The sequence below is a fragment of the Haemorhous mexicanus genome, chromosome 16 (genome assembly GCF_027477595.1).
Source record: "Haemorhous mexicanus isolate bHaeMex1 chromosome 16, bHaeMex1.pri, whole genome shotgun sequence".
Taxonomy (NCBI): Eukaryota; Metazoa; Chordata; class Aves; order Passeriformes; family Fringillidae; genus Haemorhous; species Haemorhous mexicanus.
In genome coordinates, this window is record NC_082356.1 from 8,612,223 (window position 1) to 8,631,239 (window position 19,017).

The window sequence follows — 19,017 nt, forward strand, 5'->3', positions numbered from 1 at the left end:
GCCAAACATTAGCTTCACTCTTGGGCCATGGATCTCACTGAAATGCATCTTTCAAACCAACCTCCTCTTCTCTTCATTCTCTTCTTCCTCACTAGGAAAAGCCTTCCACTGGAAGTGGGCTGTGATGTTACTCCTGTTCTCAATGAACACAGTTCTGTGGCTTGACATGGTGATGAAAGTCTTGTCAAGCTCCACGGAACTTGTGCTCAGCCCAACGTTGACATCCACAGCTTCTCCGTGGAGCTTTGTGTGGATAATTTTTTCCCCTGGAACAAAGCAAAGGGGAGTCTTTGCTCAGCTCACTGCCTGATGGAAGCACGAGGAACGGAGCAAACCACAGGGCACAGAAGAAAGTGTCACAGTTTTGAGCTGAATGAGCAGTTCTTGAAGACCAAGGAATAGTTACTGTTGAATTTGCTGTGTGGTTCTTCGGTTTCTTTTCCATTGAAAACATTCTGATTTAGCCCAAAAAGGACACATTTCATTAGCATTTCAATGAGAGCTGCTCTAAGAAAAGGAGCAATTAAAATTCTGAAAGAGTGAAAATGCAGATTAGAGCAATACAGTGACCTGGAAACAAGACCCAAAAGGAGGATGCCATTTACAGTCTGAAGGGTCCAATCCCAGCTCAATGAAGCACCATCAGCAGGAGCACATCAAGGAAGCAGAACTGGAGGTTTCTGTGTATTTACCAGCAATGCAGTCTGGGACTCTGGGTGGTCATGCAGACTGGTAACTGCTTGCTTGGCCCACCAGACAAACTCTGTGCAATGTGCTGGAAATAATTATGCAGCTGTGTTTGTGCATGCTTTGGATTCAAAAGGAGCAATCAGCATTGGTCACCAGGTAAAGAGCTCTTGCCTGACAAACACAAGACTCTGTGCTTTGGTGCTCAGGGACAGCCCAGAGGAAAAGTGCTTCTGCCCAGCAGCTGCTGGGCTTTGTGCTCTTCTACAGCCCCACTGAGCAAACAAAAGTTCCTGGCCTTGGTGCTTTGCTGCTGGTCAATCTGTCACTTCAAAGTGTCTTCTGGGGACTTTGGTGATGAATGCATCACACACAAAAACAAAGGGAACATCTGGCAAGCTGAGCTTTGTTCATGTCAGCAGTGACAGCTGATGAACTTGCTTCAGGTTGTGCTCATGAAGGACCTCTGGCTGCAATGATGGGCTGAGCTGTTCCCATTGCCACTGGGGAGAACATCACTGCTGGCTGGTGGAGAAGCCTTGGGCCAGCAATGTTTATGGGCTGGACGTGAGACTTTGGAGGGAGGGGAGGAAAGACAAGGCCCCAGCAGCCCCAGAGCCAGATCAGTGCACGTGCTCCTGCATCTGCCCTGGGGCTGATGCCAGCCCTGCTGCAGCTCTCTGCTGGGGCTCGGGGGATCAGTGCCTGCTGGGGGCAAGGCACAGGATTCTTTCCTTAGTCTTTTGCCAGAAATTTCATCAGAATGAGGACATGGAGGAGGACTGGTGGAGCAAATTCTATGTGTCCATGGAGGACAAGGACCCCAAATTCCCGTGGGGAACCAACGAGGACAGACTGAATGTGAGCCAGAGCCTGGGACCTGCACTGGGACAGGGACAGGGACAGCTGGGGACAGGGATGGGGACAGAGACAGGGACAGGACAGGGCTGGGGACAGGGACAGGGAGGATAAAGGGAGTGGGTGAGGACAGGGATAGGGATGAAGGTGGGGAGGGGACAAGGATGAGGATGAGGAGGGAATGGGACAAGGATGAAGAAAGGGCCGGGCCCGCGGTGGGGAGCAGCCCCGGGTCTGATCCAAGGCCAGCCCTGCCCCGCAGATCTACGGCTGCGAGCTGGAGGCGGTGCCCGAGTTCGAGGGGCTGCAGGATTTCTGCCAGACCTTCCCTCTCTCCAAACCCGGCCGTGCCCCCGAGCCCGTGGGCAGCTTCAAGGTGGGTGAAGCCCCCCTCCCCGTGGGACGCCGTGGCCGCGGGGCGGGACCCCCGGAGGGCACCGAGGGTCTCTCAGGGGCTGTTCCGCATCTACCCCGTGCCCCAGGAGGGCGGAGCCGCCCCCGCGCCGCGCTGCTTCCAGCGCCTGCCGCCCCGCCAGCCGCAGCCGTGCCTGCTGCGCGTCTACGTCGTGCGAGCCTTCGACCTGTCCCCCCGCGATGTCACCGGGCTGGTGAGGACAGCGGGGACGCCCGCGGGGCCGGGCGGGGCGGGGCGGAGCAGCCGTGTCACCGCGGTGTCCCCTCCGTGCCCCAGAGCGATCGCTACGTGCGGGTGGCGCTGGGCAAGAAGACGCTGGGACAGCGGGACCAGTACGTGCCCAACACCCTGGAGCCCGTCTTTGGCAGGTGCGGCACTGTCACCCCCGGGGCGGGTGGCCCGTGTCACTGTCACCTCCAGGGGGCACTGGGGGCGCTCACCAGGTCACCATTCCCAGTGCTGTTGTGCCACCAGATCCCTGTGCCATTCCCTGTGCCACCACCTGTCCCACTCCCTGTCCTGCCATGTCCCTGTGTCCTCACCTGTCCCACTCCCTGTGCCACCAGCTGAACCATTCCCTGTCCTGAGGGACAGGGAGGGGACACGGGGGGCTGGGAGGGGGGCCAGGAGGGGACATGGTGGGCACAGGAGGATGGCACGGAGCGGGCACAGAGGGGGAATTGGGACACGAGGAGGGGCAGGAGGGGGGGCACAGGAAGGTTTGGAGGGCACAGGAGGGTTTGGGGGGCACAGGAAGATGGCACAGAGGGCCAGGGGCGGGCACAGGGGTAACTCCCAGCAGAGGTGCCACTGCCCTGTCCCCAGCACGGGCCCCGCGTGCTGGCGGGACCAGCTGTGCCCCAGCCGGGCCCTGGAGCTCCTGGCGGGCACCCGGGGGCTGCCCGGGCCCCGCTTCAGCCGCGGGGGCACCGCCCTGAGCCTGAGCGGGCAGCGCTTCGAGCTGCGCCACTTGGGTGAGGGGAGGGACTGGGGGAGCTTGGGGGGGTGTGGGGGGTTTTGGGGGGATCTGGTGGGGTTTGGGAGCATGTGGGGTGGGTCTGGTGGGGGTTTGGGGGGGTTTGGGGGGGGTCTGGGGTGTTTTCCAGGGATCGGGGGGGGTTTGGGGGATCTGGGTGGGTCTGGGGTGTCTGGGGTAATTTGGGAGTGTTGGGGGGGTCTGTGAGGTGGCTGTCGGGTGGGTGACAGGTGGGTCGGTGTCACAGAGCGGGGCCACCCCCCGCCGCGACACGCCGGGGCCCCCGGGAGCGCCTGGCCCTGCACGTGCTGAACCTGTGCGAGCTCGTCCCGGAGCACTTGGAGACCCGCGGGCTGCAGAGCCGCGCCCAGCCCGGCCTGGAGCAGGTGACAGCGACGCCGGGGACAGAGACACAGGGCTGGGGGTGACAGCGACACCTGGCGGGGAGGGGTGATGGGGACATTGGGGTGACAGAGAACGTGGGGATGGGAACATCGCAGGGACAGCGACGCTGGGGTGGATGCCAGGGACCCCAGGAGTGGGTGATGGGGCCAGGGGGTGACAAGGACAGGTGCTGGGGGGACAAAGGAACCCCGCAGTGATGAGGAGCCTGGGGCCGTGGGGACAGAGAGGGGACACTGGGGGACACCCGGGGACATGGGCCTGGTGCCAATCTGTCCTGCTGTCCCCAGGGCAAGGTGCAGATGTGGGTGGACATTTTCCCCACCAGCCTTGGCCCCCCTGGGCCCCCTGTGAACATCGACCCCCACAAGGCGAAGGGGTGAGTGAGGGACAGGACACCCCTGTGGGGACAGGGCCACCCCCCGTGGGGACAGGGCCACCCCGGGTGGAAGGTGACCTGTCCCTGTCCCCTCCTGAGGTACGAGCTGCGCTGCGTGGTGTGGAACGTGCGGGACATGGATCCTGGGGACATCAACCTGCTGGGCCAGCGCATGAGTGACATCTACGTGTCCGGGTGTGTCCCCATCATGTCCCCTGTCACCCCCCAGCTTCTGTCCTGCTCACTCCAGAGCCCCTTGCAGGTCCTTTGTCACCAGAGGGTCCCTATCAGCCATCCCCAGGGTCCCTGTCACCCCAGGGTGTCCCCATCCATGTGGGCACAGTGGTGACAGCAGTGTCCCCTGGGGGGTGGCACAGAGGTGACAGCGGTGTCCCTGCAGGTGGCTGGATGGGCTCTCCGAGCAGCAGCAGCACACTGACATCCACTATCGCTCCCTGAACGGCCGCGGTGCCTTCAACTGGCGCTTCGTGTTCCCCTTCGAGTTCCTGGCGGCCGAGAAGCTCTGCGCCATCCGCCGCAAGGTCAGAGACAGCCAGAGAGGGGACAGAGTGGGGACACAGCCCAGGGACACGTGCGACCTTGCCGTGTCCTCGGGCAGGAGCACGTGTGGAGTTTGGACGAGATGCTGCTGAAGGTGCTGCCCAAGCTCATCCTGCAGGTGTGGGACAATGACAAGTTCAAGGTGGACGATCTGCTGGGTGAGAACCCGTGTCACCACCGGGGGGACACCGCAGGGGACAGGGGACAGCCAGTGGGGACAGGGAGCACCCATTGGTGATAAGGAGCTCCCCCAGGTGACAAGGAGCTCCCCCCAGTGACAGAGCTGTCCCCTGCCCTGTCCTGCAGGGATCCTGGAGCTGGAGCTGACGCAGCTGCCCCACCCGGCCTGCAGCGCCCGCCTGTGCCGGGCCACGCTGCAGGACCTGCCCTGGTTCTCCTGGGCCTGGCTCCCCCTGCCCCGGTTCTTCTGGGCCCAGCTTTCCCAGGCCTGGCTCTCCCTGGCCCGCTTCTCCTGGCTCTGGCTCCCCCTGGCCTGGCTCTCCCGGTGCTGGTGCCGTGCCCAGCGCGGCAGCGCTCGCCCCTGAACCTGTTCCGCAGAAGGAGGGCGCGGGGCTGGTGGCCCTGCACCGTGCACAAGGACGGTGGCCAGCAGCTCTTGGTGGGCCGGGGACAGGCGGTGGCTGAGCCCGGTGTCCCCGCAGGCACCCCAAGTCCTCGTTCCTGTGGCTGACATCTCCACTGAGCCTTGTCTGCCACGGCGTCCGCTGGCGCTACCTGCTGTGGCTCGGCCTGGGGCTGGCGGCACTCCTGCTGCTCCTGCTGCTCCATTCCTTCTTCCCGGTCAGCACTGCCCCACAAACACCCTGCTGGCACCCCTGAACATGCCCTGACTGCCCCGTGTCCCCCTGCAGGGCACCCTCAAGGTGAAGGTGGCTGACCCACGCCAGCTCCTGCCGGCCAAGGAGCAGCCGGGCACGAAGCCTCCCCTGACGGAGCGCTGAGGAGGAGCTGCCCGGCTCCCCGATTTCCTGGCTCTGAACCCCCCTCCCGAGCTGCTCTGGATGTCCTCGGTGCATTCTGCAGCCAGGAGGGGATTGTCCCATCTGGAACGCTGGGGGAGCTGCCCATGGATGTTCCCTCCTGAACAAAGCCGTGTCCAAGCAGCACCAAAGCATTGTCCCTGTCTCTGGTGGCTCGGGGAGGGCATGGACACTCTAACCCCAGCCCTGATCCCAAATTCAGCCCTAACTCCAGCCTAGGTTCAGCTCCAGCTCCCAAACTCAGCCCCAATTCCTGCCTTAATCCCAACGGCGTCATCAGCCCCCACCCGAGTGCCAGCCCCAGTCCCCTGGGCAGGACGGGGACACCCCTGGGGAGTGTGGCTGCGAGGGAGGTGGGAGCAGCACGGGCTCCTCTGTGCCTGGTCCTGGATCACGGTGGGATGTGGAAGGAGAGAGCCAGCCGGGTGCCCTGACCGTGGGGCCCAGCTCAGGGAAGGAGGAGGGACAGACACTGGCCGGATCATCCCCCAGGGCAACGACAACGGACACTGGCAGCCATGCCGACTCCGCGCCGGACCCTGGGGAAGGAGGGCACCGGCCGGAGCATCCCCCGGGGCCAGGAGGGCCGAGATGCCCTGGCCTGGCCCTGCCCCAAGGCAATGTGAAGGCTCCTGGTGACCAGGCCCAGTGCACCCAGGCCCCGCCCCTCCTGGGACCCTCTTGGCCAATCACATTGCTCTGTCCTGCTCTATTCCCCGCCCCCCATTGTTTGCACTCTGCTCCCATTGGCTGCGGGCAAGGGGGCGGAGCTAAGCCTGCCTATATAAAGCAGGAGCAGGTGCTGTGCGATCAGTTCAGGTCCAGTGGAGGCAGAGGAAGCAGAGGAGGCAGAGGAGAGCGGAGCTGCCAACACCAGAGCCGCAGCACCGGCCGAGCCCGCAGAACCAGCAGCCCTGGAGCTTTGGCACTGGCCGGACCCTCGGCGTTGCCAGCCCGGAGCCCCAGCACGGGGTGGTCGTTGGGGGGAGGCTGGGAGGGACGGGGATCCACCGATGCGCCGCTCTCGCCGTCCTTGCGCCTCTTCTCACTGCCGCCTTCTCGGTACCAGCCCCTCCGAACGGGAGCGGCACCAGCAGCGGCACCACCCCCGGCTCAGCAAAGGTAAGGGCCGAGAACCGCCGGGGCACCGAGGGACCACGCCGGGCCCCCCAAACCGGAGGGGTCTGGCCACCACCCCGGCCTGCCAAAGGTAAGGGACAAAATAAAATTGGCAAAAATCACATTACGTGCTGTGGCTGTTCTTTGATAGCTCCATGCGTCACTCGCCACTCGCACAAATCACACAGCGCCCCCAGAAGTGGGGCTTGGACCCCCAAGAGTGGGGCTGGGACCCTCAGAGACCCCTCCCCGTGGGCCTGGGACCACCAGAAATGGGGTAGCAACCACCAAAGACCCCCACCCCATAAACCCAACCACCCCAAAAATGGGCTTGGGATCCCCAGAGACCCCTCCCTGTGGGCATGGGACACTCATAGACCCCTCCCCATAAACCTGGGCACCCCTGAAATGGGGCTGGGACCCCCAGAGACCCCTCCCTGTGGGCCTGGGACCACCAGAAATGGGAGAGGGACCCCCAGAGACTCCTCCTCATAAACCCAAGCTCCCCCAAAATGGGGCTGGGACCCCCAGAGACCCTTCCCATGGGGCTGGGACCCCTCAGTCCCATGAGGTTCCGTTGTCACGACTCTGCCCTGGGTGCCACCAGGTGTGGAACGCCTGCCGTGTCACAATAGAGCCTCGGTTTCGTCATTCCTGGTGCTGTGACGTCATGGAATTTATGGAGTCTGTCCTCGTCCTGGTGTCAGAGAAAATTGAAATGAAAATTGGACTTAATGGCGTGAGTTACCCTCCGCTAGGATTCCAATAATCCCCATTTCCAAGGATCCAATTCCAACTTCCAATAATCCCAATTTCCCAATTCCAATTTCCACTGGGAAGAAATGAAGAGATGAAAGTGAAAAAATAACAGTCTTTTATTAACAAGCAGGGACGCAACATGTAGAAAAAAGAAGTAAAGAATTTATTGGAATTTTATGGAATTAATGGAATCTGTCCTCATTCAGGTGTCAGAGAAATTTAAAAATTGAATTTAATGTCCTGGAATCCTCCTTTAGGATTCCGGTTATCCCAATTTCCAATAAACCAATTCCAGTTTCCAATAATTCCACTTTCCATCGGGAAGAAATGAAGATCTGAAAGCGAAAAAATACCAATATCTTTTATTAACAAGCAGGAAATGCTCCCAAAATCCCGAATTTAGCGTGGCCCCGCCCCCACCCCACCCTCACCCCTGTCCCTGGGCCACGCCCCTTTGGAACCCTCCGCCTCTTGACCAATCAGATCGCTCGTCTGCATTTTGGTCACGCCTCCCCTCTGTTTGCTCACAATGTGGACTGTTGGTTGCTCCGCCCCCATGCTGTTTTCTCAATTCCCATTGGCTGTCCTGTGCGGGGGCGTGGCTCAGGCTGGGTATATAAAGCGGGTGGCTGGAGCAGGGGGCTGAGTTCGGGATCAGGATCGGCGCGGACCGGAGTGGGCGGAGACCCCCGGAGCAGGGCAGCCTGACAGTGGAGGATCCCAGCGGTGGACACTGCAGTGGCCAGAGCCTGGATGATCCCAGCGGTGGACACTGGAACGGCCAGAGGCCCCGGACCGGAGCGGCCGGACACCGGAGGATCGCAGCGGTGGACACTGGGGCGGCCGGACACCAGAGGATCGCAGCGGTGGACACTGGGGCGGCCGGACACCGGAGGATCACGGCGCTGGACGTCGGGGAACCACAGCGATGAACACTGGTCCACAGACCGCCCCTACACACATTACGGTAAGCACGAACGGAGCCGATCCGCCCCCTCCCGGTAACGGGAAGGAGGACGGAGATGATCTGACTCACCCCCCTGCTCAGGTGAAGACGGTCCCGGCCCCCCACAGCGGAGGAGCAGCAAGGGTCTGGAGACCCCACCGGGCACTCCGCTCCAGAGACCACCTCCGCACACATTACGGTAAGCACGAGCGGAGAGGATCCGACTCCCTCCCGGTAAGGGAAGGAGGACGGAAATGATCTGACACCCACCCCACCCCCCAACAGCGGAGGAGCGATAAGGGTGCGGGGACCCCACCGGACACTCCGCTCCAGAGACCACCCCCCGCCCACATCACATCACGGTAAGCACGAACGGAGAGGATCCGGCCCCCTCCCAGTAACGGGAAGCGGCTGGATATAACCTGACTCCCTCTTATCTCCACAGTGGGCACAGACAGTCCCGGGAACTGGGGAGCAGCGGGGCTGCGGAGACCCCCACCCCCCTTCCCCCCCCCATTAAATTAAACACAAACTGAGACGAGCCGGCCCCTCCCGGTAATGGGGAAGGACGGAGATGATCTGACCCCCCCGTTCATCCCCGCACGGGACCGGGGTGGAGCTGAACCCCGAACCAGGCCCTCCTAAACGGGGGACAACCGAGACCAACCGGGCCCTTCCTTAACAGAGGAGAACCGGGACCACCGGGCCCTCCATCATGGGGGAGGACCAAGCCCACCGGGCTCTCCTCAACGGGAGAGGACTGAGACCGGAGCCAGAGACAAGCCTGTCCCACCTGAGGGAGGTGAGGAGGGCTGAGACCCCCAGTGCCCCTAAATGTAGAAATGGAGACCCCAAAAAAGACAGCCAGAGACCCCCACCCCCCGTAAATGGCGGGAGGACGGAGACCCCCCCCCCCCGGTGTCCTTCAAGGGTGAGAAGGGTGGAGACCCTCCCGAGCATCCTGCGGGGTGAGAGGAGCAGGGCAGCATCCCCAGAGCCCCTCCAGGCAGCCCTGGGCCCAGAGAGAGCCCCTGAGCATCCCCCAGGCTCTGGGCAATGGAAACCAGAATTTACAGAAATCAAATTTTACAACAGATGGGGAAAAAAAAAACCAAACTAGAATTTACAAAAATCAATTTTACAACGCATGGAAAAAAAAATCCAATTTTACAAAAATCAAATATTTCAAGTTGTGGGAAGTTTTGGCTGATATTGACGCCCCCAAGGAGTCACTTGAGGTGAAAACACGAACAAATCACAAAGCCCCAGCCCCCACCCCGGGGCTGTGCCCATCCTTGTCACACCTGGGGGCTGCTGGGGGTCCCCACCCCTGAACTGGGGGACCATTGGACCCCCCCCTACTTAAGGGAGGGGACAGAAATGAAAAGTGAATTTAGGGAGGGGAACCCCCCGGGCCCCCTCCGACCCCCCAGAGGCAGAGGGGATGGACCTGGAGCGTCTGGGGGCACCAGGCAAAGAAAAATGGGCAGAAATGAATTCTAACAGCTCGTAATTTGGCTGATAATTTGATTTATATTTTGGCTGATTGATTATTTGGCTGTTTATCTGGCTGACTGTTAGTTTGGCTGATACTTTAGCTACTTATTTAGCTGCTATTTGCTCTCCCAAGTAGCACTTGAGATAAAAATGCAAACAAATCCCAAACCCCTGGGCTTGGGAGCACGGGGCAGCCAGAGATTCCATCCTTGTCACACCCAGGGGCTTTCCAAGTGATTAATTATTTAATTATTTAATTGTTCTGTGGATTTAGAGGCACAGCCCCCCCCCCAGTCCCTCTCAGTGCCCCCAGTGTGACATGGATGGAGACCTCTCGAGTGCCCCCAGGCTCTGAAATAAATAAAATTCAGTAAAATCTGACAGCACAAACCAGGCGTGGACTGATTATTTATTACAATTTATTATATCATTTATTATTTTTATAGTATTTATAATTTATATTAACTATATATACATGATATATACTATTTATATTAATTACTATTCCTTATATAAAAATGTGACATTTATTATGGATTTTGTTTAATGGCTAATAATAATAAAAATTGGGGGCTGAATGTAAGGTCAGGCTTAAAGGTGGGGTTTGGTTTAGGGCTGTGGGTTTAGGAAGGGGCTGCAGTTGGGGCTGGGTTTGAGGTCGGGGTTAACCCTAAGCCAGCCCCACTTTTGGGGCTCCCAGGCCCATGGGGAGGGGTCCCTGGGGGTCTCAGCCCCACTTCTGGTCTGCCTGGGCTCATTTTTTTGGGGTCCCACTCCCACTTTTGGGGTTCCCGCGCTCATTTCTTGCCCCGCCCCTGAGTGGGCGTGGCAGTGCAGCAACGCCCAATACAGGGCCACGCCCCCTTCACAAAATTCCCGCCATTTCCCGGAGCTCTCGCGAGACTTGGCGGCGCGGGTGGGGCTCCCTCAGAGCAGCCCAGCTCGGCCTGGCCGCGCTCCCCTCAGCCCTCCCCGCTCCCTCAATCTCCTGCTCCCCTCAGCCCTCCCCGCTCCCTCAGTCCGTTCCCTCAATCTCCTGCTCCCCTGAGCCCTCCCCGCTCCCTCAGTCCTCTCCCTTATTCCTTCCCGTTCCCTCAGCCCTGTATGCTCCCCTCAGTCCTTTCCCTCAGGTCTCTCCACTCCCCTCAGCCCTTCCCGCTGGGGAGTAAAGCCCTCTGCAAGGACCCTTCTGAGAACATGGGCTCCAAAACCCTCCTTCAAGGGCCCTTTTGGGCTCCAAGGCTAATAATAATAATAACAACAACCATCCCCAGGACTGAGCACACAGCATGGGGTGGGGTTCACGCCCAGGAGTGCAGCCCTGGGCCCCTCCTGGAGCTCGGGGCAGGCTCAGCCCTTGGGGGCTGAGGTGAAGATGCGCAGGCCGTGCATGTGCGTGATCTCCTCGCTCAGCGTCTGCGGGGCAAGCGCGGTTCAGGGCCGGCTCTGGCCTTGGAGCAGCCTCAGCCGGCAGCCACAGCCCCACAGCCAGGGCTGCTGCACCCTCAGCCCCTCTCTCCCATTCCCTCACACCCATTCCCTCTCCTCTGCTCCCTCTCCCATTCCCTCTCCCCCGTTCCCTCTTTCCCATCCCCTCTCCCCATTCCCTCTCCCCAATTCCAGCTGTTCCCTTTCCCTCTCTTCATCCTCTCTCCCCTGTTCTCTCCCATTCCCTCTCCCCCTTCCCCACACCTGGGTCACCATCCTGTGCTGCTGCACCGGGCGCTTCTCCCGGAACAACTCCGACTCCACGTGGATCTCATACATGTCACCGCAGCCTCCTGGGAACCCGGGACAATTAACACCAATTAACGTCAATTAAAATCAATTAAAGTCAGTTCAAGTCAAGGCTTGAGCACCCTCACACTCCTGCCCTGTCTGGGGGTCCCCGCAGCCTGGGGGGGATGGAGACTGACTGGGTTTAAAAAAAACTGGGTTTGGGGTAACCAAGAGCGGGTTTAGGCCCAGCAGGAGCGGGTCCCTACCTGAGATGCCCACCACCTTGATGGCCGAAGCCCGCGGGAATTTCTCCCGCAGCAGCCGCGCCAGGCGCGACTCCCCGCCAGGAGCGGCAGCGCAGGAACAGCTGGGGGGAAACGGCCCTGAGAGCCCCGGGGGGACCCCTAAAAACAGCCCCGGGAGCGGAGGGGAGGGGAAAGTGAAATAGAAGCTGCCGGCACCGGAGAGGGGCACAAGAAGCTGCGGAACCCCGGGAGATGCGGGCGAACCGGGAGAAGGAGGGGTGGGAACGGGAGCTGCCATCACCGGAGGATCGGACGGTGGGAACGGGGCCTGCGGAGGGGCGGGGGGGTTACCTGTGCCGGGGGAACATTGTGAGGAGCGGCAGCACCGGGAGCGGTACAAGGAACGGGGGAACACCGGGAGACGGTGGGGAACGGGGCCCGGGGACGGACACCAGGAGGGAGCGCGGGCCGCGGTTACCGGCACCGGGGGGACACAGGGGGAAACGGGCCGGGAGGGCAGCACGAGCAGGGGGAGGGAGACGGGGACAAGGACAGAGGGACAGGGGACTGACGGACACTCACCGGGCCCCGGCTCAGCCCCGCCGCCGCCATCCCGGGGGCGCGCCGGGGTCACCTCCGGCTCAGCCAATCAGAGCGCGCCGGTGACAAAAGGGGCGGGGCCAGCGCTGCACCCCACGAGCGCCCCCTGGTGGTTCGGAGGACCAGGAGAGGCCCCGCCCCCCGACGCCCCCCAAAGGGTCCCCACCAAGGGTCCCCTCCTGCCCCCATAAAGGTTCCCCTCCTGACCCCACAAAAGTTCCATCCTCCCCCCACTCCATTCCCATATCCAGGGTCCCATCCCGACCCCCAAAAGGATCCCAAAATGATCCCATCCCCCCTCTCATCCCATAGATGGGCCCTCATCCTGATCTCCCCCCCAAAGGACCCCCAATTCCCATGCCCAGAACTCCATCCAGACCCCCCAGTCCAAAAAACCCCAACCCCAAAAACCCCACAAATCCCTATCCCAAAAACCCCAAAAATCCCAATCCCAAAACCCCAATCCTGCCTCAAATTCCCACTACCAGACCCCCAATCCTAAAAACCCCAACCCCAAAATCCCCAACCCCAAAAACCCCACAAACCCCAACCCCAAATACCCCAAAAATCCCAATCCCAAAACCCCAATCCTGCCCCCAATTCCCACTACCAGACCCCCAATCCTAAAAATCCCAACTCCAAAAACCCCAACCACAAAAACCCCAATCCTGTCCCAAATTCCCACTCCCAGACCCCCCCAACCCCAAAAACTCCCATCCCAAAACCCCAATCCCTCAGGAATTGCAGCCGAGCCTGGTGTTGAGTGCAAAAAATAAATAAAAAATTTATTAAAACACCCACAATATTTTAAAGGTATCGGGAATAATAACACAGCCCAACTCAGAATAAAATACAAATTAAAAATAAACAACAACAGAACAAAAAAAAAACAAAAAACAAAACCAAAACCGGAGGGGAGGATCCAAACTTGCAATTTTTAGGAATCCTAAAAAATAAATTTATTGAAACATGGGTGGAAAGAAAAAGAGGGAAAAGGGTGAAAAACAACACAGAGAGAAAGGGAAAATGATACAAAATAAAATTATCGGCATAGATTTCCTGTCCTAGGAGTATCTACAGTTTGATTACATGTTAATTAATTCTTTAATTAATTATTCTTATTGCCTTGAGACGTGGGAAAAAATTCTACCGCTCCTTGATCCACCCCGAAACTTCATTTCAAGTAACCCCAGAGCCGAGCCCAGCCAGGAACCCCAAAGGATTTGGGACCCCCCGGTGCCTCCCCCGCAGCTGCCGCCATCCCATGAACATGCCAAAAAGCGCAGGAACAGCCCCAAAGAATTCCCAAAATAAAAATCCCATTATTTGGGATTTTCAAATAATGCTGGAACACCTCAGAAAAAATCCCCAAAAAAATCCCAAAATAAATCCCAGAAAGTGCCAAAACACCGCCAAAAAAAAATCAATCAAAAAATGCCAAAACAAATCCCAAAAAAATCTGGAACAACCCAAAAAAATCCCAAAAGAAATCCCAAACTAAATCCCAAAATGTGCCAGAACACCGAAAAAAAAATCCCTAAAAAAACCCCCAAAAAATCCCAAATAATGCCGGAAAAATCCCAAAAAATCCAAAAATAAATCACAAAAAATATCCCAAAAAAAATACCAGATCACGCTGGAATACCCCAAGAAAAATCCCCACCAAAAAACCCAAAATAAATCCCAAATAGCATCAGAATACCCACCAAACAGATCTCCCTGGGGGCAGAGCATGGAGAGCATCAGCTCCTTGGGCTCCTCAGGAGCTGGGGCAGGAACAGGATGTGCTTCGGGACTTTGCCCACAGCTGGGCAAACGGGAGAAAAACCCCAACATCAGCAACAAACCTGCCCCAAACCTGCCCCAAGCAGGCCCCAAATCTGCCCAAAGTCACTCTGGACACACAGCAAACAATCTGCCCCAAATCCCACCAAAATCCTCCATGGTTTGACCCGGGGCTGTCTCAGCATTTTTAAGGATTTTTCAGAGTTCCAAGAAATGATCTCTCAGCTCTGTGGGAAGCCTCCTCTAAACTGATGGTGTTGTGAGATCTCCTCTAAGGAATCAGATGCAGCCCCAATTATTATTACAGAACCACTCCAACAGTTTGCTGGGTTTAAAGCATCTCTGTGCTGGGGGAATTTTGGAGGAGACAGCTATTGGATGGTTCATTAGTCTGTCACCCCCAGACCTTCACTCCTAAGTGCCATTCTCAAGAGCCTTGTTTTAAATTACCTTTAGGGAATTCTCTCCCACTTAGAGCTTGGGTGGTGGCCAGGCCTCAGCCCTGCCTGGACAGGAATTTGCCAACAGAGCCAGATGTTTTCTGCATCAAAACTAGATTTGAGTGGCTTGCACTTGGCAATCTGACCCTCTAGACATGACTGTTGAACTTTTAAAGGGAGCTTGGGAATTATTGTCTGGAAATAATGATCCAAGTCCCCCCTGCATGGAGGTTTGTCAGCTGTTTGCAGACTCTGGGATGATGGTACATTATTTCAGAGATTGCTATTTACCTAATTCCACCTATGTTGTTAGTTTTGTCTGCTATTTGAAATATTCCTGATTGTTGTATCCAAATTATTCCTAATTGCTGTAAGTTTCTTGTCCACTGCATGTATTATTTTACTGTGATGTTGCTTCATACTCATAACAAAAGACATGCATCTCATTCTTAAAAAACAAAAAAGAAGAGGAATGAACGCCTTAAGAACATTCAAATATTGCAATATGGACATGAGAAATTTGGACAACTAATCATTCTGAATGATGCAGTATTTACATGAGAAATTTGGAAAAAAGCTCACCACATCTAAATCCCAACTGAGTGCACCACAGTGAAGCCCAATTGATTCATTACCTTCAGGAGAAGATGTGCCTGTGTTTTATCATCAGCAGCTCAAAGCAGTCACCTGTTCATTCCATCAGACACTGATCAGCTCTGTAAAAATGAGGCCCAGGGCAAAGAGAAATAACCTCATCACCTTGCAGCCTCTGTGGCCAGAGCAGGAGCAGGAAGAGGACTGCCAAGACATGGCTGGGTCTGGAAACTGACAGAGGCACTTTGCCAACAAAAGCCTCATGGCACCCTCATGGTACAGTGCTCCTACTGACCTTCTCCAGTTATTCCCTGTTCCAGCTCCCAGGAGGACATTCAGGGATGGCAAAGATCAACATTTCCAGCTAATGGACTTTCTCATCCTTCTCAACTAATTGGAAACAATGGTCATTTCTTTCCATTTCCCCAAGAGACATTGGACATTATTCTTCTGTTTTCTCATGCTGCAAAACCCTGTGTCAATGACTTGATAGAATTTGGTAAGTTTTGTTGATTGTAATTGCTCTTTTATCTACCTTATCCCATATCTAACAGATAACCAGTGATAACCTTGATGAGATAATACCCTCACAAGAGTGAGCAGTTTCAACATCAGAACACAGGAGCCTTTTTTAAATGAACAAAAAGGGGGAGATGCCATAGACAGGTAGAATAATGATAAAAGAAAGGCCCTATGAAATCAGGCCTTGCTCTGCTCTATTAACAGCTGGCCTGTCATCTCCTCTGAGTGCAGCTAAGCAGTTACAAGTTCCCATGTGAAGCGATTTTGAGAATGAGACTTTGTGAACAATCCATTCTGAGGGTGAGAAACAAATGCACCTGCAAGAACAAGGGATTTGTGCCATGAGAATCAGTGAAGAGAACAGAAAAACAATACAGTAGAGAGATTTGATGCACAACTAAAATCTATTTATTAAACAATAATAGAAAAACTGCTAAGAAATTTGTTAACTAGCTAAAATTAAACAAGATGTCTAATAAACTGAGTATAATTAGTTGTGTGAATAAAAAAATTAGGAGTCCTTCTCTATCCCATGTGGTTTTTCTGGGATTTCAGTTCCCCCCCTTCTTTTGGACTTTGGCTTTCCCCTTCTGTGGGGCTTTGGTGACCTTCTTCTCTGGGGCGTTGGTTTCTTTCTTCTCTGGGCCTTTCTTTTCCTTCTTCTCAGGGGATTTTGTTTCTTTTTTTGGGATTTTGGTTTCCTTCATCTCTGGTGGTTTGCTTTTCCCCTTCTCTGCTTTTGGAGGCTGCTTCCCCACACAAACTCCCTTCTTTCCCTTCTTCCACCTCTCTTCCTCCTTCTGCCTCTTTTCTTCCTCTAAGGTTTTGGCCTCCTCCTGAAGCTTTTGAGCGGGCTGCTTCAGTTCCCTTCTGCAGACAAAACAGAAAACATGGCTGAGAGTCCCACCAGAAACTTGGGCTCACCAGTCCTGGCTGGCCCTGCACTTCATTCCTTCACCCTCAGGCCATTTCCGTGAATTCACCTCAGCCCACAGAGGTTGGGAACATCCCAAGTGAGGGCACTGGTGGAAGGGGACCTCCAGGACCAGCCAAACCTGAGCTTTGCCATCATCAGCTCTTGACTGTGCAAGCTCCCTCTTAAGGCTCAGCCAGAGCCCTCCAGCCCAGTGCCAAAGGCTGATCCACCAGCTCTCTGTGCTGGTGCTGAAAATGCCCTTTGTCTCTTGGCTCCCCAGGTTAGAGCAGAGCACAGATTGCTCACATCTGCTTCTCTCTCCTACCATTCTTACTCAGCTCATTCAGCCCCTTCTCCCTGGGCACAGCTGAAGCATGATTTTAAAGGGTTAAGATTTCAGCTGAGGGTTAGAAGCAATTCCCATGGATCAGGATGTAAGGCAGATAGGCAGACCATAGGTTAATGATTATGAGATGCTTAAGCTGGAGCTGATTGTTCTATTGTTTACCATTAGGAGCTTCTTTCTAGAAGGAAGGGGAGTAAGTGAACTGTTCCAAGAACAAATTGAAACCAGTAGAACAATGGGTTAGCACCTGGACTTGATGTCAATCAATCACTAAGCAGGGGACCTTGGATCATGCCAGAGGGTCACAGAGACCTGATGAAGACATTCCTGACTTCATCCCTTAAAACCACTGACCAATTTCAGACCACCGACCCAATTAAAGAGAAGAATTGCACAGGTGTGAAGGACCAATGGCCTCATTTGAATACAGAGCAGGGATGGGAGGTGCTGGGGCTGTGCAGATGTATTGTATGTAAGATCTTGGGAAATAAAGAGAGGGCAGAGAACCTTGGGCAGCGCGGTCACGCCTTTTAGGGACGGCTCTGGTGCCGCCCGCCGGTGTTAATAAACACACCACTGTCTGACTTTAATTAGTTAGAGAGACTCTGTCCCTCATCTTCGGTTTTAAGGACTCCTAGCCTGCTCCTTAATGAGAACAATCCTGTCAGTCAGAAAGCAAAGGCTGCAGGAACTCCTCTCCTGCCAGACAGGCTCTTGGCAGCCAGATTTCCTGCTGGAACCCAGCTGTGACCAAGCAAACCAGGGCTGGCTGCCGTGGAAACCATTGGAAGCAGCCTCATCCATCTCCTCCCCATGAAACCAACTTCAGCCTGGCCTGAAGAAGTCCTGATGCACAGGCTTGCTTTGAGCAGCCTCCCCTCCCAGCTCCACACTTGGCCTGTGTGTCCTGAACTGGGCTGCCTTGCTGGAGCTGAGCTTCTCCTGTGCTTGCCTACTGCTGCAGCTGAAGGGGAGCCTCAAAGACATGAGCTTTTCTGGGTGCTGTCCCACCACAAGGAGAACCTGGCAGATCAGCATTGCAAGGACTTCATCTGGGACAGGAGCAGGACCCAAAGCAAGGTTTGGTCTGTGCCCCATGCCTGCCCATCCCACAATCCCACTGCTTTGGTGAAGAAAGGAGATGATGAAGAAGATGCCACTCAACACCATGGACTTCAAGACACCTCCAGAGGCAGTGCCAAGGCAAGCCCAGAGCCCAGCTCCCTGCAGGCAGCAGCTAAGCCAGGAGGGCTCAGCACTCCTATAGAGCAGATGATGTTCTGTCTCAACAGAAGAAGGTCCTTCCTCTCTTGGGAGCCAGGGAGCTCAGAGTGGCCATCCCTGTGCTGCTTCTGGCCTTTGCTATGCAGCACCTCTGAGCTCAGAGTCCTTGGAGCAGGGAAGCCCTGCAGGGACAAGAACCCATGGCAGAGCAGTAACCCATGCAAGGCTCACTCACCTGTCCCTGAGAGGTGCCTGAGAGCCACAGCTGATCTCCCGGGGGCTCAGGGAGGAGCTGACACCTGAGGCCTCCCCGGTCACCAGCACCTCACAGGTGGGGCCTCCCTCCACGTGGCACAGCTCGGTGACATTGGAGGTGCTGCTGAGGTGGCCAGAGAAGGTGGAGGAAACCTGCTGGCTCTGTCCTGGCTGCAGCACACCTGAGAGTGGCAGGATACTGAAAGCCTGGATGGAAGACAGGAGAGATTGAGGTGTTGAGCATGGAAATGGATGCAGAAGAGCATCTTGGAGCAAAGTGCAGCTGGACCTGGAGGGGCCTATTCTCCAAACACTGCCAGAATCACCCTCACCTCATCCTGCATCCATGCCACTGACCAGGGCAGGGACCATGGGGAAAATCTTCTCCCATGCTCACAGGTCAATGCATTAATTAGTACATTACATGAAAGGGAACTGGGATGTCTCCTGGCAGTAGAAATTCTCTCTGATGCACAACTTGCCTTGAAAAAGTTTAAAAACTTCCTGCTTTTAGAGAAGGAGAAGACTCAGAGTGAAAGCTCTTGCAGCTGAGGGAAGGAGTCCAGCCCAGCTCATCTGACTCCTGAGGCTCTTCCCCTCTCTCTCTGATTTAAATGCTGCTTTCTCAAGGTGCTACAGCAAAAGCTCCTGCAAAAATTTCCTATGGACCACCTGAGGAGTTCCAGGGGGAGCAGTGCCCTCCACAGGTGCTGCACAGCGTCCTTGGGCAGCCCCACACCGTGTCCTGCACGGCCTCTCCAACAAGCAGCT

The 19,017-nt window shown here is 56.2% G+C and overlaps 1 protein-coding gene and 1 pseudogene across 1 annotated transcript; one reads left to right on the forward strand and one right to left on the reverse strand.

The window, feature by feature from the left end:
* Nucleotides 1-19,017, forward strand: part of LOC132334706 (zinc finger protein 850-like) — a 1,213,125-nt pseudogene that overhangs the window by 728,523 nt on the left and 465,585 nt on the right.
* On the reverse strand, nt 10,669-12,250 carry LOC132334836 (bolA-like protein 3). The gene is given in 5 exon segments (XM_059861019.1): nt 10,669-11,016; nt 11,293-11,381; nt 11,586-11,662; nt 11,664-11,686; nt 12,147-12,250. Coding segments are annotated over 5 exon segments (285 nt in total). The 5' UTR covers nt 12,177-12,250; the 3' UTR covers nt 10,669-10,950.